Below are 27,565 nucleotides of genomic sequence, written 5' to 3' on the forward strand. Positions count from 1 at the left end.
ATGATAGTACAATCACCTTTTAATCATTAGGCCATTGGACTCGCTTAATTGTCTGCATACAGCAAAGCAGTCTTTTGTCACAGGTGGTCTTGTGTTCTTCAGATACTAGGGCCACCCTGCCCGAATGTAGCTAAAAACTTCTTGACATTGCTCTTTGTAGAGGGTATAGTTTCCTGCCTGACACTTGTCTGTAAGTTCCTACAACATCTACAAAAGCCTTTTCATCTTCTTCTGGCCCACAGGTGTTTGAGTACAATGCGGGGCTCCATGACAATGTGTCTGCTGTTACCAGATTTTTACCAGGAGTATATTCAGCGATAAGATTAAATTGCATGAGCTTGTTCAAAAGACATTGGCATCTCATTGATGCTTGATACAGGTCTTTTCCATTGATAATGGTTACAAGAGGTTTATGGGCAGTTATCAGTTTAAAGGAATGTAATTCATGCAGATATCTGTAGGAGTTCTCACATGCTCATACATGTGCCAAGACACTCCTTTTCAATCAGTGCATATCGTTTTTCTGCTTTGGTAAGTGTACAAGAGCAGAATCCAGCTGGCTTCAACTCAGATCCATATACCTGCAACAATACACCACCAAGGGCATAGCTACTGGCATCGGCAGTGCCCATTGTGTGTGTGTTTGCATTGTAGAACATTGAAACTGGAACAGCTGAGAGAATTTATTTTACCCTTTTGCAGGCAATCTCCTGATTTGGCCCCCATAAAGTGGATGGTATTGTACCTTAATAGTTCATTCAAGGATTTTGCCACTGTAGAAAGGTCTTCAGATACTAGCCAAAAATAAATTACCATCCCCGTTAAGCATCTCAGTTCTGGAACAAATGCATTCAATTCTCTAATTGCTTTTACCTGCTCAGAGCCAAGACTAATTCCATCTTTGTTTATTATCTGTCCCCAAAGTTCATTTTGGAGTAGGTAGAAAACACACTTTTCTTTATTTAGCTTGAGTCCAGGTTCACTGATTAAGCTCAGACCTTTACTGAGGGTTTTGTCTTGTTTTCCACTGATGACCCATATACTAAAATTTTGTTCGTAAAAATGACAACCCCGTTTATGTTCTTTAGCCACTCTGCCATCTTTCTTTGGAAAATGTCAGGAATTCTGGTAATCCCAAAATGTAATCTTTGAAAGTACAATCTCCCAAGTTGCGTAATGAATGTAGTCAATGTAGCACTCTCTTAGAAACCACTTGAGGCATCAAATTTGGAGAATACAGTAGCCCCTGCCGCGTCAGGAAGAAAGTCTCCAAGTGCTGGAAGGATATAGTTTTCTCTTGCTACTGCTTCAGTAAGTCTTTTAAGATCCATACAGGTTCGTAAGTCTTTTAAGATCCATACAGGTTCGTATTTTTCCCTATAACAGGTACCATCGGTGCAGACCATGCAGTTGGCTCAGATCTTTTCTTGATTATAAAAGCAGCAGAGAATCCTGTGGCACCTTATAGACTAACAGACAGTTTTGGAGCATGAGCTTTCGTGGGTGAATACCCACTTCGTCAGAATGAATTAATCTGATGAAGTGGGTATTCACCCACGAAAGCTCATGATCCAAAACGTCTGTTAGTCTATAAGGTGCCACAGGATTCTCTGCTGCTTTTACAGATTCAGACTAACATGGCTACCCCTCTGTTCCTTGATTATGTCACTCTTTTCCATTTCCCTTTAACTCAGTTTCTACTGTATGAAGTAATGGGATAGGAATTTTGTGGGGCATATGTACACTATGTGATTCAGCAGCCTTTCTACTGCATCCCCTTTTAAAAATCCAGTACACCAAATAGTCTGTCTCCTCCTTCCATCTTTCTCACTCCACCCATCATGGCAACCACACTGAGACAGAGGAGACTGTCAGCCTCTGATCACATCCACGGTAATATTAAAGCTCTTGTCTTTGTAGGTTGCTTCTGTGGAAAACTGTCCAGTGCCGCCAAAGTACCTGGGGGCTTATTTAGGACAGTATCTGCCGGTTTCAGCTCTAGGAGAGGTTGAAGTTGATTAGAAGGCCCTTCTGGTATGACTGTTGCATCCACACCTGAATCTATTTTAAAATTAAGTCTTGCCTCAGATATTCAGTTTCACCCTCCAGGCTGGCTCTGTGTCATTACCTGTGACTGAGTCCAGAAGAAAGGTCTCTTGACTTTCCGTGCTCACTTCCTGTACTACATGTGTGCAGCCGGGTGATGGGGTATACAGACCCCACACTGGACAACAAGGGGTTAATGAGCTAGTGTGGGCTCAGGTGGTGCTGCCCCATAGCAGATGTGAGAAATGGCAGGTTGAAGAGGGAGAACCCCAGCTCAGTTGATGGCAGACCAGGGAAGAGAGCAGACCTTCAGTCCTCAGCTGCTGGAGAGAGGGCAGACTGAAGGCAGAGCTCCCCAGCTGACTGCTGCCCAATGGCCCCTTCCTGAGGGAAGGGAGGCCAGATGCTGACTCATCTTGAGAGGGAACCGCTGCCTTCTGTTACCTGCAAATGCAGGTTAGGGCCCTAGACCAATGAGCGTCCTCTGAAGGAAGAGAGTCTTGACCCAGCTTTGGGATGAACGTCTGTTAATTCCCTTGTTTCTTTCATTAACTACCCAGAAGAGGAGAGACTTTAAAGTGACCTGGCCAAAGGTCCAAGTCACGGGAAGAGGCAGATGATCACAGCACCGGAATGACCGTCAGCCGAAAGTACGTGATGCAGAGAATTGCTGTGCCGCGCCCAGCTACAAGAAGGTGCTAGTTGTGAGTCAACCCCTTCATGGGCACTCAGTGGCAAAATGTCCCGTTTTTGTGCATTTATGGGATTTGGCTCCTTTGGCTGGACAATCACTTCTTGGATTGTGACTTTCCCACATCATATGCAGCAATTGTAATAAATCCTCAAAAGCAATGTGGGGTTAAGCCTCAGACATTCCTTTGAGGATTTATTACAATTGCTTTTTACAGCTGTGCTAATTTCCTGTCCTCACTCTGTAAGTCACTTCCTGTAGGTCTCTTTCTGGCGGCCTCTGGTCTCTGTTTTGATTTTTAATTCTCTCCAACTGTCTTGTCATTTCTGTTGCTGTGTGAAGGGTTACATAGGACCGGAAGGGACCTCGAGAGGTCTTCCAGTCCCCTGCACTCATGGCAGGACTAAGTATTATCTCGAAATCTCTCTTAATTTGCAGTTTCTCTGGTAGTCTGTTGCTAAAATGCCTGGCACTACTGTCTCTAGTCTGCTCTTCCTTTTTATCCTCAAGATCATAGTTTTCTGTGATGTCATACAAGCCTCCTATAGAAGATTCCACAGCCTCCCCAGTGTTTGGACATGCTGGTAAAAAATCACTCACTCATAAACCACACTAGGCTGAGGTATAAAATGCTCATCGAACTTAGCTAGCCCCCCAGAGTAATTATGTTTTTGTGGCTCTCCTCTCCAAAGACCAAGGATTGAAAGGTACATTCAGCTTCCCTGCACAGATGAGAGAACTAGCTTTCCCCTCCCCCGTCTCATTGTGGAGTTTACTTGCAATGCAAAAACGTGCAAAGTGCTCCGTCCAGTTGGGCCAGTTGGATGGTCTGTTGAAGCTGAAGCTCTCTGGTGCTTGGACCTTAAGCATTTTGGCAAAATTCTGCAGTTTCTGGTGTTTATCTTCTGACACCATGTTGTGTTAGTCACACAGACAGAGGCAAGATAAATGCTAGTCACAACAGTTTTTTTGTTTTTTGTTTTTGTTTTTGTTTTTTTTACAATAAAAGTGTAGACTGCCTCAGTCACTCGGTAAAGATGGGGTGCAGCATGCTTCATACAGCACCACATAGTGACTAAACATGTCCCCAGACCTGAAGAAGAGCTCTGGGATCCTCAAAACTTGTGCCTTCCATCCACAGAAGTTGGTCCAATAAAAGTTATCACCCCCTCACTTTGTGTCTGTCACACATTATAATGCAGTTTAAACTTCCCCTCCAAGCCTGAAAACACAGAAGCAGTAGAAAGAACAAATACAACAAAGAGCAAGCAAAGGGGTAGAAGTTGTGTCCCCAGGGTGATGGAGCTGGTGCTGTTGGAATCTGGGCACCAAGCCCAGACTCTTCTGATAAATCAACACAGTGACATGGATGAGGTTCTGGGGGCAGCTTCTTCTTGCATGAAGACCCATCTGCAAGAGGGATGAGTCCCCTGTATGGTTCTTCCCAGGCACCAGGGGAGAAAAGGAGGCAGATGGCGCAGTGGGAACACCAGGTCTGCACACTTCTCTCCCTGTTTTGTACGCAATGTGCATTCTCTTGGATGACCTCTCCTCCCTCCCAGAGACCCAAGAGGACATCATGGTGCAGAGTCAGGAGCAGCAAGGGTCAGTGACACAGACCCAAAAAACCATCCAGGACACAACTCAGGGAGACCCTGCAGGAGACACTGGGAGTGGGAGGCACAGAGCAGAATCCTTGGGCTGGTGGGGGGTACAGTGAGACACCGCAAGAGTCCTGGGAAGCATCCCTGGCCTGAGCACTCCTGCAGCCCTCCCAGAGCTCACATCACCCCAGAGGGGTAAGGAAAAGGTGGACCATGGAGGGGCAGGGGCAACCCTGCAGGGGTAGTCATGTCAGTTATTCTGATGCTTATTTGGTATAAAAATAGACCTTCCAAACCAATGTACTCTCTCAGCACGGAGTGATTTGCAGGAGTTTAGGGCAGTATCTACAGATGACCCTCCTTGGCTGAAGAAGAAAATTCTCATCTTAGGTGAGAAATACTAATGAGCGACGCTATTTTTCCAAGTCATTGACCAATGGCTGTTTGGCAGAAGTATTGGAAATGTGTTTCCTTTTTATTTTAGGAAGGGCTGAAGGGGGAGCAAACTTACTTAGGGAGCCCTGGTTCTTAGCACTCTGAAATGACAAGAAAAGCCTTGAGCACAGATACAGTAAGTCTCTGTTCATGAGCTGGATTGGCTTCATTTTGTTTACTGTGAAGCAGCTGAAAAGCTCTTTGTATAATCCAAAGCTAAGTTTTAACAACGTTTTCCCAAGATACAGTGAGCTGCAGCGTACCGAGTATAAACAGTTTGCTTCAAAGAGAGCATAACATTGTGATGCTGACATGATGCCTACCAAAATGCCAACATCACACTTTGGAATGTTTCCTTTAATGTACATAGAAAGGTATGAGAAGTGCTGTTGTGTCTTGTGTCCAGTCACCCGGGAAGTTCCACTGCTTTGTCCTGTGTTTCTGTGATGCCTGGAAACATTTCAGGTTTAAAAGGAAATGTTGTGGGGCCAGATCCTGAATTCAGTTACACTGGTGTAACGCTGGAGTAACTCCACATTGAAGTTAATGGAGTTACCCCATCTATATCAGCATGATTGACATTCTGACTAACCACATGACCCTTTTGCTTAGCTGAAGAGGTTGTCAGAGGAAGGCACTTTTGAACTGTACACCTTGCAGGAGACAGGTAATCTGCAACACCCGTAAAAGCAACTAAGTAAATATGCAATATTTACTTTAGCCTTCCTGCAAAGGCAGTCGACCAAGTACCTGTGGGGTAAGACAGGCAATCTCCCCACCTACTGTAACATGATGTGGGACTATAGACTTGCCTTCTTGTTTGCCTACAATAATTGGAAGCTGTATGCAAGTACAGGAGAAATCAGATCAATCAGAAGTGCTGACTAATAGCAGCCCATGCAAATGTCTCCTCCCTGATAAAGTTGATGATAAGAAGGAGAGGAGGAAATAGTGACCTAGATATCAGCTCTAAGATGCCTAGATTCTCTGGAGTCTCATGGCTGAGCTCAGGTAAATGGAATGGTCTCAAATATAAGTTTTGTTTGTTTGTTTTTAAATACATATGGCAACACATATAAAATACACACCGCTACAAAACCAGAAATAACCTCAACAAAACTAAGCACCTATAGAATTGTTTCCATTATTCTATTTAAATTTCCAGAGAAAATATTTTCCCTCAATTTTCACTTCAGAGTTTGCAAACTAAATATTGCAGCTTTGTGCTATTGCATAAGACCCTGAAAGTAAATTTGACAACACACTGGTCATAAAGAAAAGTGGAGTTGACCTGTCTTTTCTCATTATTCAGGGTGGAGTAAGCATTTGTTCTCATGTTCTTACCCACCATTTCCTCTTCCCATCTTGCTGTGAACCAGGTGTCTGACTGGCTGCCACTCTCCCCCAGAGGTGGCTGCATCTCCCTGACACTTCCATTACTATGCCTCCTGATCCCTTTTGTAACAAATGGAAATTGTTAAACAGAAGGTTCACTTGTCAATGTTTTAGACCTTTCCTTTTTTATAGCACTAGACTGTTTGCTCTCAGACTCGGCCAGTGAGGAATTGCCTTTGGCGTTGTAGTCTGGCATTTGCTTCTGAAAGAGAATGAAAGAACACATTTAAGTAGAATCGGTAGGAATTTTTAGAGCGAGCTATTCAGAGGAGCTGCCTGAAAAGCCATTTACTCTCAAGCCCAGAAAATCTGGACTTCTGTGATCCTTTTGAAAATGTTGACTCTCTTACCCACAGAGCACTGACACCGGTCAGCACTTACATAGCTCTCTACACCCTCTGATTGCAGGGCAAACAATAACCAATGAATCCACCTGTGAGGCAGGGAGAAAGAGAGTCAGTCTCACTATTTGGTGGGTGGGGAAATTGAGTCAGAAATGAGAGGTAAATTCACAAAGGTTGGACTTGCATTGTGTGATTGCATGGGCTGTCTAGGGGCACCTCTGCATGCACATTGCCAATAGCCCAAGCCGGTATCCTTGGTGCGGGGCTGGATTACTGCCATCCTGTCTGAGCAGAGCATCTCTCTTCTTTCTCTCTTGGGCAGAGTGAGAATGGAGATGGTGCCAGGGAGTTGGAGAGCATTAAATCGGATCGCATGAAAGTGCTGCAGCTAAATGTGTGCAGTGACCAGGAAGTGGCTCAGGCTGTGGTGTTTGTGAAGAACAATCTGAAGGAGCCGGAGAAAGGTAGGTAGTGCGGATAATGTTACAGGCTGGGGGAGCCTGTGCTCTCAGACCAGTTGCCTTTTAAATTCACTTACGTGAACCTTTGCTAAGGAGGAGTTACCCCCCTAGGGACAGAGTTAAGGTTATCCGAGTGGCATAGTAATGGATCTGAGTGTTGTGTGGGAGGCATTTCCTGGCTTTGTTTTTTTGTTGTCACATTCTGCAAGGTGCAGAAGGGAACTGGACTGTTGCATGACAGCAGCACAGATACATGCTGGTGAGCAGCAGCCATCTCTTACTACAAATGGCCTGGCTTCTGCTGGATTTGAAGAAAGTTACTACTCAGCAGCACTGCAGGTAACCAGGCTGGCCATGGGGATTGGAGCTTGAAATGGGACCTCCCTGTGCCTCTCTGTCTCTCCTCTCTGTATCTGAACCTGTTTCGGAGAGTTTGTGAGGGTTCGGCCATGGTGGTTCCCACTGTGCCTGCTCCACTGTATTCATAGAGCCCGCCTGCCGCCTACACAGGAGTTAACCAGCCATCAGCCTCAGACTAGGACTGATGCTCAATACCCTGACATGTGATGTGTTTATCATCTCCCCCACAGCTCTCTGTCCAGAGACATCCTCACAGGAGCACTTGGGGGTTTGCTCCATCCAAGAGGTGGGGTAGGGCCAGGAGTAGCTTTTTCCTTGCTCATGGCAGGTGTTAAGGTTCTGGCAGATTAAAAGTATGGCAGAAAGATAGTCCCAACCTTTATTCAAAGTACACAACAACATCCTTAATCCCTACAGGAATGATGCTATTAAACATAAGGAAGAAATAACCTGAGGTCAAATATATAGATATACCTATCTCATAGAACTGGAAGGGACCTTGAAAGGCCATTGAGTCCAGTCCCCTGCCTCCACTAGCAGGACCAAGTACTGTCCCTGGCAGTGTGTAATTTTTGTTTTTTGTCACCCCACTGATCCTTTAATGGCCTCCTCAAGGATTAAAGTCACAACCCAGGGTTTAGCAGGCCAAAGCACAAACCACTGAGCTATCCCACCTCCTCCCCTGAGTGTGCTCTCTGTGTGCACAATTCTGTCCTTCATGCACAACCATTCCACACCCACCCTGTCTCATCAGATTCCTCTCCACAACTTTTCGCACCACCCCAAGCTTTTCACGCAGAGCATGTTAGCAGCAGCGGCAGCACAGAGCTAGGCTGTGCAGAATGACAGCTTGCAAGCAAACAGCACTGTTGTTTCTCAGACAGCGGCAATGAGATAAAAGTCTGGTTCCTTACCACTCAGCGTCATGTCCTCCCTGGACTGTAAACTGACAAACCTGTAAGTCTCTGGAATAAAATGGCTTGAGAGAATTAACATGGTACACTCTGGGTTTTAGTGAGGAATTGGGAAATCCTATGAGGTAGTTAACAGCTCCCAGGCGCTCTTGGACCGTGAATGGCCCTTCCCATGATGCTTCCGTCTTATGGGCCTGTTGCGCCTTCAAGACCATAACCTGGTCTTAAGCTGATCTGTTTCCTGACACGCCCGCCCTGGACCATACACCATGGACAGTGAACCATTCGACTGCCGGTGATTTCTTACCTAGAACTTTATTGAACAATAAAACAAATTGACTACAACTACGCTGCACGATTCTACATTCTTGCATTATACTACCAACGTACATGTTACTACAAGAACTTTTATCATCTCCTAAGCGGCACAATATTTAGGTAACCAGTGTATTTGGGATAACTTCTCACGGGCGGGGAGAGTGCATCAGCTTGACTTGTTTAGAGCTCCTGAAATAGTGCTTGAAATATTCAAACTTCATACTAAAGTGTGTTTGGAGGGCTAAACTTTCAACGAAGACCTTTTGGCTCCTTAGAGGTACTGAACGCCACATTTGCGCGGTAACTATCCAATCTCCTGGATCCAGGGAAGGGATACCGAGGACAGGGAGCCATGCGGAACTTGTTTTCGCACAACTATGTTCATGTCCGCTGCAAGTCTAGGGATGGCGTCTCAAGCCCCCTATTTGCCCTTCGGTATTAGGAAATAGGCGGGAAAATTAGAAACCTTTGCCCTGAGACCCCCGCGGGACGTCTCCACTGCCCCCTGCCTCTGAAGACATGGAGGGACAATTCACATTCTTGCAATAGAAAAGTTGTTGTGGAGGATGACGGCGGTCCGCTGAAGAGGGATGGCGATTAGTTAGGGTAGGGCGGTATGTGTGAGAGAAAACTAGGAGTGGGCGAGCGCATGGTGTGATCGAATTTCCTTCTTACCATGCCGAGAACCCATCTGTACGATGTTACTTCAGGACCTTTCGCCACACAACTAGAAAGATGGGGACAGCGTGACCCACTTACTGGTGGAGTATGGAGGGCTACCAGAGGTCTCGGCACTCGCATAGTGGAGATTCAAGCGGCTCGCCCCGACCTCGAGCGACGTACCATCAAATAGAGGCTAGAGGGGTCTGGCCTGGCATTTGGTGGTGCTCGAATTGGGCCAGTGCCTGGGTCTCGCCTCCATTTCAGGGTCCGGCCGACTGGTGAGACTCTCCTGCCATTTCTGCCCTGCCAGCATCCATTTCTCGTCCTGGCGAGTACTGTGGCTGCAGTATGGCGCGAACGTGGCCTTTTCTGTTTTTTTGCCTGGGATGCGAGGGCCAGCCTGCAGAACCATGAACACTTGTCTCTGACTGGGGTCGCGAGTCCGATCGCCAAGCCCCCAGCGCTTTTGAGACATCGGTGAGCCCTCAGGATGTTCTCCTATGAAGTAAGGACCTAATATGGGACAGTTCGTGTACATTCTCGATGAAAACAGCATCCGCCATCGCAAGGGTCCTAGTGGGCTACCTCTTGTAAATTTGTCATGCATCGGAAACCTACAATTATTGGAGCGCGAGCCCTGAGCTTCGTAGCTGGATGGGCCAGGCTACCCACTCGACACCACTTGCATGACACGTTGCCCGATCGACCAGGGTGACGAGGCTGAGTTCCACCGGCTTGACGCTAATGGCGACCCACCTCGAGCGAAGTTAGCGCTCGAATTTGGGCATGCTCCAGAATTTGCCCTCAATCCACCTACGTGAGTGTTGTCAGTGAACACTCTAGTCTTATAAAGGCCTGGGGAATGAAGCTGCTCAGCCAGACGTATCGCCTAGTTCCCGCACTTTACGTGCTGTGACCAGCTGAATCTGGCCTTACCTTTAGGAGCTTGTTGATTGACAGGATGCGGAAGCTGGGAGTCCCTCATCACTGTGGAGTACACCTTTTCGAGCACACAACCAGTGACGCTCATTAGGTGCTTTTGCATCTTGGCTAACGTGACCAACCTCAGCCTTCGCGTGTGCGGCCGACGTGAAACCATTTGAATGGCTTCGCTGGTTTAGCCTGCATTTAGTTGGTTGACTACCAAGGAGTCGCGGGGATTCGAGGTGCTGGCGAGTGTACCAGGGTGTTCATCCCTTTAGAGGTACGATATGTAGCGTCTAGCTCCCCTCCCACCGCCCACCTCTGCGCCCCCTCTCCGCGCCCCCATAAATCAGATGAATGGCATACACGCTACACAAAAATTCAAAGTTTTTTGTTCTTTTTTTAGACGTTCTTTATTCATTATATCTTTATTTTTTTGGACGGGACATCGACCTGGCACTCCCGCCAATTGATTATACATCCACTCGGCGGGGGTTAGGTGGGTCCGGGGATCGGCGGAGAGGGCGGTGTGGCGAGCGGGCGGCGGCGGGGGTGTGGGGTGGGCCCTTGGCGAGGGGATGGGCGGGGGGGGGGAAGAGGGGGGGGAGGGAGGGGGCCCCCCCCCCCCCCAAATATCCTGCAGTGCTAGGAGGCCTAACACTGCTTTCTGACAAAGGGTAGGGGGGGTGTGGGGGGTGCGGGGCGGGGGGGGATGGGGGGGGGGGGGGGGGGGTGGGGGCCGGGGGGCGGGGGGTGGGGGACCCCCCCCCCCCCCGACCTGAAAATGCATGACGGTCATGCTGATGCAAAATTTTAGCGAGGGGGGGGAGGGGGGCGGAGGGATGTGGTGCGCGCGAACGGGGAGGAGCCAGGCGGGGAGAGCGCGGCCGAGGGGGTGCTGGCGGTAGGGGCGGGGTCGAGCCGGCAGGGGCGATGGGGGCTGGTCCGGGGGCGGGGCGGGGGGGGCCAGGGCTCGGCAGAGGGGAGCATAGGACGCGGAGGGGTGGGGTCAGCACAGCATCGTGGGGTGGTTGAAAGGGATTCTCTCCACACCAATACCTGGTTCCAACCACCAAGGGTCAGGGGGGGGCATGAATCCGCAAAGTCAGCCGAGCTTCTTAGCGCGGGGCTGGGCGGCGCGCGGATGGGGGCGGCTAGGCACCGTCGTGGCTTTTGGTTGTGGGCCTGGTGTGAGGAGATGGGAGACAGTGAGCGAGGCAGGCGGTCATGGCAGTGCGTTTTTTGCCAGATAGAGTTGCGGGAGCGGCGGAAAGTACAAGCACTGGTCTGGTCTTTATACTAGCGCGACATAAATGTGGCACACCCTAGTGAAGGCCCTGAGGGGCCAGATGTCCTACTACATTGGGGGTCCACGTCAACCTCGATTTCGCTCTGGCTTGGATTGCGAGGCTCTGAGCTGCTCTTCCAAAGCAATTGCTGGAGGATGTAGTGTTCCTCTAGGGCCCGGTGCCGCAGCCGTGCCCGAGGGACCGCCTCATCCAGGGAGGATGCCCCAACAGGAAGATTAACGTGAGGCACCCTTCCTTCCAGTTGCGTATTCTCGTTGTGCCTTCCGGGCGAGTGTCTGCCGCACACAAAAGTACTTGGGATTGAGGTGTGCTGGATATCCCGAGTATAATGCGGCCGCAGCCAGCTACCGTTTGCGAAAACACAGCGATCTCTCTTGTGTATCATTACAAGGGGTGGCTGCTGCTTGCAGCCCCGAACCTGATAGGGGACCGCTCGAAGGGTAGCCGACTCGCCCGGTCTAGGGCCGATCAGACATGAGGACATTGACATCTTGATTTGACACCTACGAGCCTACAGGGCCCCCCGGCGACTGTGCTGGTGGGGGGATGCCACGATTTTCTAAGCCGTGGGTGCGTATCGTACTTGTCGAGACACCAAGCCGACTTGTTTATATTTTGAACGGGCCAACGCCTGGAGCCTGTCGACTGATCGGTCGCTACGGCAGGGTGCGGCTCCAAAAATGCGGCCGACTGCAGAGGGCGGCTTGCCACATTGATCGCTAGGCGCACTGCGGTAACGTTTGCTCCCCCAAATCCGATTCTTGCTTCTTCAATACTGGTACTTGGCGGAGTGATTAGCAGTCTCTGCCTTGAGGCACAGCTCTGCCCGGTCTTTGAACAGTCATGCATCACCTTGTGGGGAGTAGGCATCCCGACTGCTGATGGTGAGGCAGTGCAGCTAGGTGGACGGAGAGCAGCACCTCTCTGGTCCAGTGCCGGCCCTTGTGCACAGCGCGGTCCGGCTCAGGGGGCGAGCCTCAGGTAAGCAGCCCATGCGCCAAACATTTTCTGTGAAATTCTGGGGCAAATTTGATAGAGGCAAAGGCAGCAGTGTAGCCCTGGGCATAATCACCAGTAAGGCAGGGAGGTTTAGAGTGGGTGTGGTCTTTTTCCCCTATCTCAGAGTGTGACACCAATAAGGCACTGGCTGCCACTGTATGTCTGTGCTGCCAATCAAGAGTCATCAATTTTGATGTGGGCCCAGATCCCAATTGCACTGCGCATGGCGAAGTCTGGCAAGGCCTTGAACCTGCTTTCCGTTGGCAGGAATTCCCCTTCAGTGACTAGCCACCGACCATTGCATCCAGCCCTGTCTGCCGATCACACTGGAGACCGCCTGCCATACAGGATTTGCCCAGTATTGTCCCTGACTTTGAAAAATCCGGTTTCCTGATTGGTCCTCTGGTCAGGTGTTTGGTTCCTTTGTTAACGCTTTACAGGTAAAAGAAACATTAACCCTTAGCTATCTATTTATGACAAATAGGTGGGCAGTCCCTCCTTCCTGGAGATTTATGTAGTCACTCACTGCCATAGGCATGCTCATGGCAGCTCCCTTTCTCTGCCATCTTGTGGCAGAGCCATGGGGACCTGCTGTGATCAAGACTTCAGGACACCACCATGTCTGGGAGATTGTGGTCTGAGGCCATTTTTGCTAGCTATAAATTTGGCCTCCGAAACAAGAGGGAGCACACTGCCCTTCTGAAAATTAACAGAGTTATGCCTGGGACTAGACTGAATTCTCCTTGGGAAAGAGATGGGCCTATGTATACAATGCTAAACATCACACTGTGACTCTTGGTGGCAAGCCCATCGCAACGCGAGACAGCTGGGCAAAAGTAACCCATGCCCATGGAAACAGTGGCTTGCTTCATACTAAGTTCCAACCCAAACTTCTTGCCAAGACCAGGGGACACAGAATCAGAGTGATGCTGTGTCCATCTAGAATCTACATTTTTACTGAAAATACAGTTCAGAATTTTACTTCTGGGGGAATTCTGCACCACTGTACATGTGCAGAATTTGTGTTCCCTGCAGATTTCTTTGTGTCCCCGCAGAAAAATGACTTGCTCCCCCTTCAGAAACAGGAAGTCACGAGCAGTTGTGCAACCCTCCCCAGCAGTATGTTTTGGGTGCCCAGGGCAGCTGGCAGAGAAGTAAATCACTGTGGGACAAGAGGCAGGACTGGGGAAGACCTGACTGGTGGCTCTGACCTTGCACTAGGCTCAACTACTAGTCCCATCTGGGTTGGGGAGGACAGGACTTCCTCTTCCCCTGCACGGCATCTGGGGCTGGATCAGACCCACCCCCAGATTTATTTCCTGGCTGCAGGAAGCTCTGCAAACTGCCCCCCCCCCGCACCCACTTCCTGCACCCATTGCTCCTCAGCTGTAGGGGGAGAGATTCCCATAGAGGGAGCTGCTCCCCCATCCACCCCACTACCCATGCATCCAGACCCCCTCATACTCAGACCCTCTCACTGAGCTTCATCCTCCTGATAAGCCCCACTCCCCTTGCACCTGGATCGCCCCAATGAGCCACGTGCACCTGGATCCCTATCCCACCAAGCCCCAACCAGCTATACGTGGATCCCTGCCCCACTTCCCCAGCATCTGACCCCACTACTGAGCCCCCCACCCAGATTGCCCTGCCGAGCTCTATCCCTCCCACACCCAGTCTCCCCCACCACTGAGCCCCAACCATCTTCACCTGGACCCCCCTGCAGAGTCCCATTGCCATTACACCCAGAACCCCCCAACAAGGCCCTGTGAATCCAGACCCCCTCCTCCACCCAGATTCCCCCCTGAGCTGCCTGCACCCAGTTTGCCCCACACAAAACTCTCTCAACCCATATCTGGATCCCCCCACAGTAAGCCCCTCCACACTTGGATCCTGTCTTGCTGAGCCTGCCTGCCCATGGTGAGGGGCAGGACCCTGGGGTGTTTCTGGGGCAGGCTGAGTCCTTGCACTGTGTTAGGGTTGAGTGCAGCCTCACTGTTGAGTCCATGTCCTAGGGGGGAGCTGTAGAGTGATCTACCACCTCTGTGCAGCCAGTGGTCTGTGCTCCCCAGTGCCAGGCTGGAACCTCCACATTTATTTGAGAAATAAAATTTGCAGAATTTTAAAATATTGTGTGCAGAATTTTTAATTTTTGGTGCAGAATGCCCTCAGGAGTAGAATTTGTTCCCAAACACACACAAAGCACAGCATTCCAGATGGAGTGTCTGGGCTCTGAGATGATGAAGTCTTTGGGGTGGGGAGAGTCTCTCTCTTTCTCTTTGACCTTGGGCCACATCCACCAATATTGACACTAAACAAATAAAAATGATAATGCTCTTTAAACATGTGGTTGTGCTGCATGCCCCATATGTGCCAGATGACTATCAAAGTCCTGTTACAGACTACTGTGATATGATTGACTACTGATGGAATCACATAAAAGATTAACTGCTTTAATTAGCTTTTTCAGAAATGGTTCTAAATGTACTAAATTTATTATACAAGCTCTGGTTACAGAGAGACCTGTGCCAGGACATGGCAGGGAGCCAGTAACTCCTGTGCCAAAGCTCTGCTGTAAGCCCTGTTCCCTTTCTGGCCTTGGAGAAGTCACTGACAATACAAGTCTCTGCCGAATTCCCTTACTTCAGTGAAATTACACCAGGGATTAATCAGGCACTTGATGTCCTAGTACCGTAGTATTCTTATCATTATTTACTATCTGTGCGTGCTATCGCCACACAGACCATCATCAGGATCAGTGCCTCATTTTGCTGGGTGCTGGTCAAACATATAATTAAAGATAGTCTCTGCCCCAAGGAATTTACAGTCTACAATAAGGACAATGCTTAACAGGTGGGTGTGTAACACAGAGAGTTTGTCTGGGAGATGGGAGCAGCATGTGTAGCAGAAATAGGGACACAGCGTTGCCTGTATTTAGCTATATGTATAATTTACTATCTTCAATTTAAAATAATCATATGTACACAGACACCAGAATAAATGAGCACAAGGTTTCAAGTGGCTCTTCCAACAGGCCGCCTGCCTACATGTTACCCATATCTAGCTAGCTGTGAAAGTAGAATTAATTATATTGTAAAAATAAGAATGGATTAAAGAAATGTTGTCTGCACCTTTAAGCAAAATTGTTGGAATGTTGCAGTCCAGGTGTCAGGAACACAGACATTAGCATAGAACAAATGCCCCCTTTCAAGCGGCAATTGGAAAAGTATTTAGCCTTTAGATGATACCAATCAGTAAGGAGGTGGAATATGCATGCTGTGTCACCAGTAGTTTTTCCTGTCTGTTGCTTTCTTTGTCCCTTTCTCTAAACTCCTGCCCTTCATCTGTATAAATACATAGTTTGTGTCTTGTATGTGTCACATTTATCTGGTGTATTAGCAGACGCTGTGCTAATAAACAGAGTGGTCTGACAAACTGTAGTCTAGTCTGAGTCTAAACTTGACAATTTGGAGTTCACCGAGATGGCGGCACCGTTCACTGGGCTGTTGTATCCTGACATATTTTGTAGATGTTAGGCATGACCGTGGCAGCCGGCACCTGGCAGTTCGCCTTGAGCGTCCTCCACTGGAACGGAAAGGACACAACCACAGTAGTCTACGCCCATCGAAACTGTTTGTTCCCACGTTTCTGTACGGATCCCAGGATTCTGACATCAGGAATCTGTCTGTCAGGTAATTATTTCTGTGTTTTGTCCGGACTGAGGACTGTCCTGTCTCTGTGTCTATCCGTCTCTCCTTGTCGAGTGTTTTGAGTCTGGGTGCCGTCTCCATCCGATAGGCCAACCAAGGGAGTTCCTGTCCCGGTCTGAGCAGTGAGTGGAATCTGCACAATCACAGCCGCACCGCACTTTGGTAGGTAAACCCTTGGTGTGAATGAAGCAAGGGCGATTGATTGGCAGTAGCTTGTGGTTCCTTATGTGTTACACGAGGCATCGCTTATCTCGAACGCTAATTCTTCTTGTGTAATTTGGTGTGTGTAATTCTCCCTGTATGGTAACCAGACGTCTAACGGCAGTCCTTCTTTTTTATTATAGTTATGAAGTCTGCCGGCTATTTTGTATTTTAGAAAGTAAAGTTTCTGGATGCCAGATTTCTGGGAAAATGGTGCTAGACTAACTCATGGGATCCCAAAACTCAGTGGCCACTGTTAAAATCTTGGAACAAAGACTGAGTGAATTGTCTTAAAGGACAAACTCGGCCAACCTAAAACAAAATTGGCTAAAGCAGAGGTTAACTGTTTCATGCAGTGGTGGGAAGAGGCAAATCATAGAGTGAACAAAATCAAACCTCCTCTCTCAAATATTTAAATAATAAGTAAAAACTTTATAAAAGCCTCTTCTTCCCACACCAGACTGAGCGCTCCCCTTTACTCCATTTCCAAACCCATCGATCCAACCCCCTCATGCTCCCATCTCATTGTTAACAAAGACTAAAAAGCCCCTTGTTCTGGTCCCTTTGTTGTCTGGCCTCAAAACTGATTCTTATGGTTCCACTACCAATTCAGCAAGGAGGGTGGGCTCCTCAACTAGCCCCCACCCTCCTTGGTCCCTTTCCTTGAACATTTCTTTCAAAATTGTGACGTGACCCACATAGCACTCACACAACGGGTCACTGGAAAAAGCATGATCAGGCCCAGGCAAGCAACAGATAAACTGAGAACAGGTTTAAAAGCCCTAAGGGAATATGTTCAGGAGTAGAAAAGCAGTGAGTGCAGGCATGAATCCCTTGAACTTATAATTAAAATGGTGAATGAAATCTGAGTGATAAAGGTGTCATTTTGGGACATAAACAAGTGATTTAAGGAAAGAGTGAAAAGTACTCTACAGAGGCTGGGAGAGATTAAGCCAGTTAACTTTGTTGTGGAAACTGTTAAAAGGACATGTTTAAAGAAGAGAATTCTTGGTTTCTTTGCAGCCATTTCTAAAAGGAAATGGGCCCTTTTCCAGAAGAGTGCCTGTAAATAATCCAAATATATATATATATATAACAGCTATGTAAAACAAAGCAGTGTAAAGAAATGTTAAGGAAAAGAAAATGTGTATGTCATCTATTTGTCTGTGAAAATATGTAAAATTCAAGAATCTAAACAACACATTGTTTGTAAAACTCCTGTTTCTAGTGTGAGATAAATTGGTTTTGTTTTTGTTTCTAATGCCACTAAAAATTCATTTTGACCTGTATTCAAAGTTGCAAACTGACAGAGCCTTTTTGCAAGACACAGGTAATTAGTGCTGTGTGGCTTTGGGGATTTAGCATTTAACCCTTAAGGGTAACTGATTCTTACAAAATTAAAATGTTTTTAATAAGACCAAGTCATAGTTGCAATAGGGCAGTCAAAATCAGGAGAATAGGTAGAGATTCTGGAGTCTTTTTGTTTGGTTGGGGTTTGGTAACAATAGCAGATAAGAGCTGTAATAAAAGAATAAGAAATTAACAGTGACCTCTGAAGCAACAGCAGAGGTGAGGTGCACACAAAACAAAAAGAAGTATGTTAAAAACACTGAGCCTTAAAATAGCTCTGTGTAATCAGACTGTCACTTGATAAGGGTACATGAAAACTCGGTAAGAACAAACAAACAGTTACACCTTATGTAAAAATTGATATGGCTAATGTTTTAAAAAAGTTATAGATATGAAAGAATGGTCATTTCCCTAGGACATGTGGCAGAGGTATATGTTAAAAAGGGGTAGAAAAATGTTATTTTTGTCTTCCAAATAATCCAAATGACTGTATAATAGGCTATGTGTATGTGTTAATTCTTGGGAAAAGTGGTTTAAAAAGTGTTAGCAACCCCCCAGAAGACAAATGTAATTAATGTAAGTACTGTGTTTACCAATAATCCCATTTACTATTGCCACAACAACAACAAAAAGTCTCCGCTTACTGTAAGCACTGATTTAGCTGAGTTCTCTATCAATCTTGGCATTGAATGGCAAACAGTTACCAGTCATCTGTTAAAAGTAAAGAAGATACATAGTTCCTAGAAAAAAAACTGGACCATTATATTATACACACAAATGGGGACATGTTAAGAATTGCCACTGCAGAAAACATAACAGCTACCATGGTATATGACATATTTCTGGATGTCTCCACAAACTACTGGCATACTAATGTTACTACCCCTGATTGTTTTTGGTTTTAAAATTGTATGTGTTTAATTAAATGTTTAAAATGTGCTGTGGATTAAAACAAATTGTGTGCAAAGCTAAACCACAGGCCCAAATCACCTCCATTATTTCTATTACATGGACTAAATAAGAAGTGACACTGGCGATTAATAATTTAGCTTCAAAAGGGGGATATGTAGGGCAGGTATAATGTCCCATAAGAATTAATGTATGATTTGATTTCATTCCTGCCAACCACCCTTTTAAATAGCAGAAAGAAAAGACCCTCTGGGACTATAAGATTCTGTTTTCCATATGCATTACAAATTGGGCCCTCTCTTAACTCTTTGTTTTAAGAATTTAGTTTGAAGAGACAAGATTCTCTATTGTGTCTATGTTAAGTAATTAGAGAAACATTAAATGCAGGTTTAGTGTAAATGTCTTGGTTATCAATTGTAAACTTAACAAGGTTTGATCTGCAGTGCTTTTTTGGTCGATATAAAACTACCGTTTGTATCTCAATCTATTGTGTGAATGAGAAATGTATGCAAACAATCATCACCTCAGGACCACGCAGAGTCAATTTTGACGCCAGAAGAAGACGTAGAGGAACAGCCTGCATACCTTACAATCTACGCCTCGTAAGGGTTGCCAGAAGCAGACGAGTACATAAAGCAAGGCCCAAGAGAGAGAGTAGTGAGCTAGCACCTGCTGCCTGTGGACGTAAAACTGTGACTGCAGTTCCCTCAGTTGAGGTTGTCAGAACCAGAAGGGCCGCCCTGCCTCCACATGCACCTCTGGTGGTGCCTGTTCCTCGGCCTGCTGCGTATCTTTAAGGTCTGGGGAGTCCACAATGACAATTCTTATCCAGCAGCAAGTGTGGGATAGCTCAGACCCTTATTATTCTAAATGCTGGGTCTGCAGCCACATCCCGCCCACTTCTCAAACTGGTGTTCCTGGCTATCCCACTCACATCCCCAGACCATCACTGGAGGACCTGTGTCTCTTTAAACAATATGAAACAGTAATGACACCTGGAAGAGGCTATAGGCAGATCCTATTCCCACTTGTGGTGAGGTGAGCCCTGGCCAAAGAAACGGGCGATCCGACAGTGGTCCTCCAGAACCGTCAGGCATTGGACATAGTGCTGGCGGCCAAAGGAGGGGCCTGTGCTCTCATGGAAAACAATATGTCTGTTTATACCTGACGATACCAATGGTAATAAATCACGCTAGCCACTTAGAACAAATCGCATATCTTCCCCAAGTAGAGCCGAGTTCTTATGGAAGTGGCTAAGTAACCTGTTCAATTCTCTGGCATAGAAAACTGGTTGTTCAGGGAGCCCTGACTATGCTGTTTAGAATCCTAATGATTTTTGTATGTTAATCTCTGTAGCATCCAACATATGAGAAATGTAAGACATGGCACACAATAGCTGCCCCAAACCAGAAGTGCATATTATGATTTAAATATCACGATAAAGAAATAAAGAACAATTGATTTGTGAACCAGTAATTTTGGTCATGGCGTGAGCTTGACAAAAGGAGAGATTGTGGAAGTAGAATTAATTTATATTGTAAAAATAAGAATGGAGTTAAAGAAATGTTGTCTGACACCTTTAAGCAAAATTGTTGGAATGTGCATCCAGGTGTCAGGAACACAAGCATTAGCATAGAACAAATTGCACCCTTTAAGGGCAATTGGAAAAAGTTTTAGCCTTAGATCGATACCAATCAGTAAGGAGTGGAATATGCAGCTGTGTCACAGGTAGTTTTCCTGTCTGTTGCTTTCTTTGTCACCTTTCTCTAAACTTCTGCCCTTTCATCTGTATAAATAAGATAGTTTGTGTCTTGTATGGTGCTCACATTTATCTGGGTGTATTAGCAGAGCGCTGTGCTAATAAAACAGAGTGGTCTGACAAACTGTGAGTCCTGAGTCTAACTTTGACATAGCTGAGGTCATCACCGTAGAAACGAGACTTGAGAAGTGATTTGAAAGAGGGTGAATGAACTGAATTGGAGACAGCATTCTAGGCATAAGGAACAGCATGGGAGAAGGGGCTCAGAGAGGACAAGGCATTGGAGTCTATGGTTGGCTAGGCAGAGGGGCCTGTTCATGATGTGGTATGACAGGTGAGCAGATAAGTATAATGGGGACCCTGATTATGACTGGGCCCTACCACAACAGAAATAATAAATAGGTGACTAAATAACTGGTCAGATTTTTGCAATATCTGATCCTTGTTTTCCTACTGTTTGCTCTGTCGTTATCATTGTCTATTGCTTGCATAGCACTATATGGATATAAACAGGACTTTAAAAGAAAGACAGTCCTTACGCTGGAGAAAGGGCTCGGTCCTGCAGAGACTGCTGGAGGCTCCTGTCTTTTTAGTGCAAACTAACGAGGTTCTGCTGTAGTGAGCATTGAAAGTAGCCAAATTGTGGGCTGGTTATGAGTTGCTGCCCTGTGCAAACACAGGAGAAAGAACTTGGATGGCAGAACCCTGTAGAGGTGCCATGGTTAAGTCAGGACTTTCAAAAGTGACCTTTGATGTTTCAAGTGCCCATCTTGAGCCTGTTTAGCACCCTCATTCCCCCAGAAGTCAGTGGGACCCATGGTGCTGAGCCCCTCTGGAAATCAGACCCTGGGTTAGGCTCCCCAAATCAAATGTTATCCTTCATCTTCTTTGGCTTGAGGAGGACACTGGGCCAGTGTTGGGGAGGCAGCTGCTCCAGGGGAGCTTGGGCCTACTTCTCTTGTTTGTGCTCTTCAGTCAAACACCAGCCAGAGTGGACCATGCTTAGTGGGACAGATACAGCCCCATCCTGCATGTCTGTCTATCCCAGCCTCAGGAGAACCAACCACATGACAGCAAGCAACAGTCCTCCTGTTGGAGGTTCAGGTGCTGGCCCCTCACTGACTTCTCTGGTGCTTTGAGCCAATGCCTTGATGCTCTTCTGTCTCACCTGTCTGGGAATTTAAAACTTTAACCAGTTAACTGATAAGCATTAGTCTTACCGGTTAATCCGCCATAACTGTTAACCTCCGCGCCGTCTGGAGCAGCCCCAGCCCGGCTGGCTGGCCCTTTAATTGGTTAACCATTTAAACAAAATATTTTTAATCATTTAAATGATTAACTTTTAAAACAATATTTACATCCCTACTTCTCTTATTCCCATGTTACCTTAGCCCACTGTGGTTCCTCTGTTGGTGTATTTCACTGTCCTAGATGAAAATGTCCTGTTTTTGCCAATGGATTGTTTTACCCCGAGAGAAGATAAAATCCCAGAAGAGCTGTTTCTCCCTGAGGGATCCCCCCACTTAAACCCTTTAACTCTCTTGTTTATTGGCAGGGCTCTGGGGCTTGGTGAATAACGCTGGAGTATCAGCCTTCGGAGAGGTGGAATTCACAAGCATAGACAAGTACAAGGAGGTGGCAGACGTCAACTTGTGGGGAACTGTCAGAGTGACCAAGGCTTTCTTGCCCCTTGTTCGCAGAGCTAAAGGTACAAATGGCCTCTGGCATGGTCGCAGTCAGAAGCTTTGCAAAGCAACAGGGAAAAACCACTAAAAACATCTCAAGTTCTGCCTTTAGTGGCACCTCTGCAAGCACACTGAAGCCCCTGAGGCTGTACAGGCATGATAGAGGGTAGGATTTGGCCTGTAATATGAGCATTTTGCAGATCTATAGCAAGTCACCTTGTGTAACTCCTGTCATTGAGGGGACCTGAGCTATAGAGAGGATGATAAATGAAGTTATAACAATATCTATGCACTGAGCCATTTTAGATGCTTCCCAAAAAGCCAGTCCAGCTAAACACACCAGTGAGGTGGTAAATATGAGGAAATCTGAAGGACTCTTGGAGGCAGGCAGCAGTAGGCCAATGCAAGCCCAGCCTCCTGCTCTGGGAAGGGAGAGATAGACCCACGAGGTGACACTGAGATGTTTTTTCCAGATATCATTTATATTGTGTGCTGCTAAATATATCCCCACTGCCCTATAATAAGTAACTGCCCGCCAAGATTATATGTTGTTATTCCTGTTCCGTTGTCATGGCGAGGATGCATAGGGAGTGTGACCAATAGTGTAGGAACCAAGTGTGCCACTCTGCTCCATGTGGCTGTAACATTTCAAGCCTCAGAGCTTGGCGCCATAAAACTCCTTATTGCTGCAAGCGCTGAGAGGATTTTCAGGGTCAGTTTAGTGACCGTAGCGGAACCTGCGGCTGCAGGCTCCCCAGTGCGCTGCCCCCCACTCCCCCCAGGAGCTGGATGAAATGCTAGAGGAGGTTTACTACTTTTGCTCCCAGCCCTGCTGGAGTACAAACCACTTTGTGCTGGCAGAGCACCGAGGTGAGGACAGCATGAGCTGTCCCTGGGGGATCAGAATGTCTCCCCTTTATCACAGCTGCAGCAGGGCTGCAATCACAGCTCCCTCCCCTCCTGTTTAACAGGAAAGTTCATTCCCTCTCCCATCACTCTCTACATGCTTACCCGCCTGTTCCGGACATAGACCGCTATGTGAATGGACTGCAGAGAAACCTCCCCTGCACTGGCATTGGGGAGGGGGACAGTGGGGGGAGAGAAGGTCACTCAGAAAGTCTTGAGGCTCCCAGCTTTGAGCCCCAAATGCTCCTGAGCCAGCCTAGTCTGTATTACCCAGAAATGAGGATAATCTGCAGCTCTTTGGTGAGTTTATGGAACGGATGGAGTGGCCGTGGCCATTGGAAATCCCCATCCGTGTGCCCACAACAAACATGGCTACTTCTGTCCTCTGCTCCTCCTTGGCTAATACCCAGCTAGCGCAAACAGTGTGTGTACCAGTGGAATTATTCCTGGTGTGGAGGTGGAGAGGAGCAAGGTTTTCCAGGCACAGGGAGGAGAGGGCGTAGATTGAGAAGATGACCGGTAATGAGATTCACCATGTTTGTGTTGGGGACCCTGACGACAGTATGATTTCTGGATGTCAGTCAGCATCCAGGGCTGAGGGAGAAGATGTGTCAGTAGCATGAGGCTCAAAGGAGGGTGCTTGCTGCTGTGTCCTGGCTGAAGAGCCCCTTGTCCTCCAGAACAGAGTTTGTTGTCTGGAGATTATTCCCTGAACAGGTTATCCTGTCACCAGTCTATTCGGGCGTCCATCCTGCCCAGCCCAGAACAGAGGCTACCAATTTCCTTTTCCTGTCTCTGCCCACTCCAGGTCGTGTGGTGAACATCACCAGCATGTTAGGGCGGATGGCCAGCCCTTCCCGCTCCTCCTATTGTGTTTCCAAGTTTGGCGTGTCAGCCTTCTCTGACTGCCTCCGGCAGGAAATGTACCACTGGGGAGTTCGTGTTATCCTTATTGAGCCCAGCAACTTTGTAGCTGCTACTGGCATTCTGACGTCTGAGAGCATCGAAGCCCAAGCAGAGGAGCTATGGAGAGGAGCCAGCAAAACTGTCCAGGAAGACTATGGGAAACCGTATTTCACACGCCAGATAACCCTGATGAAGTCCTTCATTAACAGTGGCCTAAAGGACATGTCCCTCGTCCTGAACGACATCACGGATGCACTTACTTCCAAGTACCCGTATACCCGGTACAATCCCATGGAGCCCCACTGGTGTGTGAGGCTGCACATCATCACTCACCTGCCCACCGCAGTTGCGGACTGGCTGTATATTTACTGAGCCACACTTTTTAAATAACTGGCCTGACAGCACCCACTCACTGTGTGTATTCGGATCTTAAAACTGATCAGTGGTAGGTAGAGATGGGCGGGTCCGGAACACCATGTCTCTGCACGAGGCGATTTGGGCAGGATCAGGGCTTTGGAACACTGAGAAAAGACTGAGTCTGGCCCCTTCCTAGTCCTGATATTCCAAGGACATTTTCCACTGGGCTGTGGAGGCAGCAGGGGAAGGTTTGGTATAATGAGACAAATCTTTTCATGGTGTAATGAGGCCAGGTGAGCTCCCCCTGGGACGGATTTCTCTCACTAATGGGATCTTGCCAAGGGCAGGCCGGTTGTGATGATGCTAGTAGATGTCTCAAAGAAAAGAGCTAAAATGGGAAACAAAAGCAGTATTTTCCATTCGATCAGAAATAGATCAGCACAGCTTCTCTGCTCCTCGTCCTCGTGATATTGCTGAGTCATATGGCTCTCGGGAAAACAGCGGTGTGACCTCTAAATGACTTAGTTATGCATGGTCAGGCTAGGAAAAATCTAGACGGCTCCGCATGTGCAAAATCTCAGTAGGGAGAGACCGTCCTTTTCAGGCACTGTAACCAGGGAGCAGACAGAACCACTGCTAGAGCCAGGGCCAAGACGTGCACTGGGAGGGAGTGCATCTAATGGGGGTTGGAACCGTCCCTGGCTCTCTCATTGGCTGCTGGAGCAACAAGTCCAAAGCCCGGGACTTAGATAGCCCTAGAAATGCCCCTTCCTGGGCAGACTTTCACCTCTGGAAGACAAACAGGCACTTGGCATCTGGGCCAGTTTGGGAATAAAACCACATTGGGGCTGCCCCAGCAGCTGCTCCTGCCCCTCCACCCCCAGAGACCCCAGTTTTTCCAACTGAGAATCTCCTGCCTAGATGCACTGCCCTGGGGATGGGCCAGACAGATTGTCACATCCCGTCCGGAGTTCATGGAGCCTGCCATATCTTGGTTCACTGGAGCCCGTGGAGAAAGCCATGCTGAGCCAGCCAGTAGCATGGAGATTTATGGGTTAATAACCCCTATCAGGGGCTTGAGCTTCTCAGCTGTGCGCCTGGCTGAGTGAAGGCTCTCAGCCCTCAGTGCAGCTGGGCCTTGCTGGTGCTCACTAGAGGGCTGGACGAGGGTCCTCGGAGGGAGAAGCAAGGGTTGGCTGATCAGAAGTCAGGACAGGGCTCTCTGGAGCTGGATGGTGCTTCCTGGGAGCTTGACTGGCTGTTTGGTGTTGAGGTCGTGAACTCCGTGAAGGGCTGTAGCCAGGGCTGTGCCATTCAGGTCTGTTGGTTAGACAAGAACCCCTGCAGGAAACAGCAGAGAGGGATTAGTGTTGTTGCTTAATGCAGGGCATCCTGTGAGCACGTCCTGGTCATACAGCCTCCAGCCCTGCTGCTGGCCTGGACCCCCTCTGGGTTGAGAGGGAGGGGATGCCACGATCACTGCGTGCTCAGTGCACTGGGGAGAGTGAGTTGGGGCGGGAGAGGTTCAGTCCAGCTCCTAGTGGGTGGGTGTCCCCAGCACAAATAGCATCCTCATGTCTGGTGCTAACTGGCCCCTCTTTGGCCCTGCCTAACCTGCCTTCTCAACAACCCCTAGACACCCACACTAGATAAGAACCATCCCCACAGGACACTGAAATGCCTGGATAGTCTGAGTACAAAGCCCTGAGTGGATGCTGCCAGGGGCCTCATTTCTTTCCTTTGATTATTTCACAGTGAAATGGCACTATGACTAGAAGTGTCTCCTCAGAAACCTTCCTAGTATCTCTGCAGCTAATGAGAGTAGATGTGGCTGGTGACTCGGGGATGGGACTGGTTGTTTCTTGCTTTGTCTTTGCTAGTGCTGGAGTTGTTCAGCACCCCACCCCTTCTCTAAGGAGTGGCTGCTTGTAAGAACATGATCTGATTCCCGGCACTGCTGGTCAGGTGGGGGATCAATCGTCCAACTTCAGCACAGGTATACAGCACACACGCCCCCTGCTGCTGCTGTTTGTTCTGTTTCAAACTGATGTGAGATGAAAGTGAATTTCAAACCAATTTGGCGCTCATCCCGACCCTGCCCTCCTACGTGAGTTACAGCATTTTAGAGGACACAGACTACCTGTGGCTGGAGTCTGAATCCAGCTGTAAATGCTGTTTGATGTCGTGAAACCTCTTGAGAGTAAGGGAGGCCTTACGTGGAGCTTGTGTGGAGAGGGCCTGTGTTATAAATAAGGATTGGAAACGCTGGGCTGTAGGGCTATTTTCCATTGCAGATCACAAGTGTACAGAGAATGTCAGGGATGCAGGATGCCTGTTACTGGAAAAGATAAGATACCCTGGTGTTAAGCTACCGCTGCTGTCCTCTGTATCCTTTGTGTCACCTGCATTGTGAAATTCTGGGAACACTAAGTACCACTTGATTACACAGAAGGGAAAATAAAGGAGATTTATAGAGAACAATGTTTTTCCAATACTCGTATTTTTTTACATTTTCTCTTTTTTTCTCTGTGGGCTCTGTCACAGATCAGGGTGTCTCTGGTCCAGCACAGCAGTCACTCTCAAGCTCCCAGCTCCTCAGCCATCACCTCTCTTAGGCCTTGGCTACACTAGAAATTTCAAAGCGCTGCCAGGGCAGCGCTTTGAAGTGTGAGTGTGGTCAGAGCGGCAGCGCTGGGAGAGAGCTCTCCCAGCGCTGCACGTAAACCACATCCTTTACTGATTACACTGACGCTTTACAGCGCTGCATCTTGCAGCGCTCAGAGGGGTGTGTTTTCACACCCCTGAGCGCGAAAGTTGCAGCACTGTAAAGTGCCAATGTAGCCAAGCCCTTAGGTGGAGACCTGTCTCTCTCTCCCTACTGAGCGGCACAGCTCTCTGCCTGTGAATTCTCAGCTGTCAGACTGCCTGAGCCAACTGCTTTGCCTTCCCCAGAGGCTCTCAACAGCGTAATTATCCATAGGTGTAAGTTACTGCGCAGCCCTTTCTAAGCAAGGGCATGCTTGAGGTGAAAGCAGGAAAAAGAAAACACTGAAACCAATAAAAGAACCTACACACATGCTGAAGAGCTTACCAGTGATCACCCCAGCACCGGCTCTGGTTGGAATCAGTCCTTCCAATCCCACACTGGGGTCTTCCTGTGGGGACAGGTTCAGAATAAGCACCTCCATGAGTCCCTTCAGCCCTGTTCAGAAAGGAGTGGGACCCCTCCCGTGGCTAGAAGGGCCTGTCTAGGTGCTGGATCAGAAAGCAGGCCCGAGTCACTTTAGATACTGGCTATTAACCAACAAAGAAAGGACTTTT

General features: G+C 47.9%; 1 protein-coding gene, 1 long non-coding RNA gene and 1 pseudogene across 2 annotated transcripts in view; all 3 read left to right on the forward strand.

The window, feature by feature from the left end:
- The window catches only part of LOC116828958 (D-beta-hydroxybutyrate dehydrogenase, mitochondrial-like), a 35,488-nt gene extending 11,219 nt beyond the window's left edge, over positions 1-24,269 (forward strand). Inside the window, exons 3-5 of the mRNA XM_075068955.1 lie at positions 6,838-6,979; positions 21,946-22,098; positions 23,790-24,269. Coding sequence (XP_074925056.1) covers positions 6,838-6,979; positions 21,946-22,098; positions 23,790-24,259 — 765 coding nt within the window. The 3' untranslated portion in view covers positions 24,260-24,269. The remainder of the gene's footprint in view (positions 1-6,837; positions 6,980-21,945; positions 22,099-23,789) is intronic.
- LOC142047248 (uncharacterized) overlaps positions 1-27,565 on the forward strand; it is a 498,878-nt gene that overhangs the window by 317,708 nt on the left and 153,605 nt on the right. The gene's annotated exons all lie outside the window — the stretch shown is intronic.
- On the forward strand, positions 13,014-14,888 carry LOC116828970 (large ribosomal subunit protein eL33 pseudogene; annotated as a pseudogene).

Source organism: Chelonoidis abingdonii, chromosome 8, assembly GCF_003597395.2.
Source record: "Chelonoidis abingdonii isolate Lonesome George chromosome 8, CheloAbing_2.0, whole genome shotgun sequence".
Taxonomy (NCBI): Eukaryota; Metazoa; Chordata; order Testudines; family Testudinidae; genus Chelonoidis; species Chelonoidis abingdonii.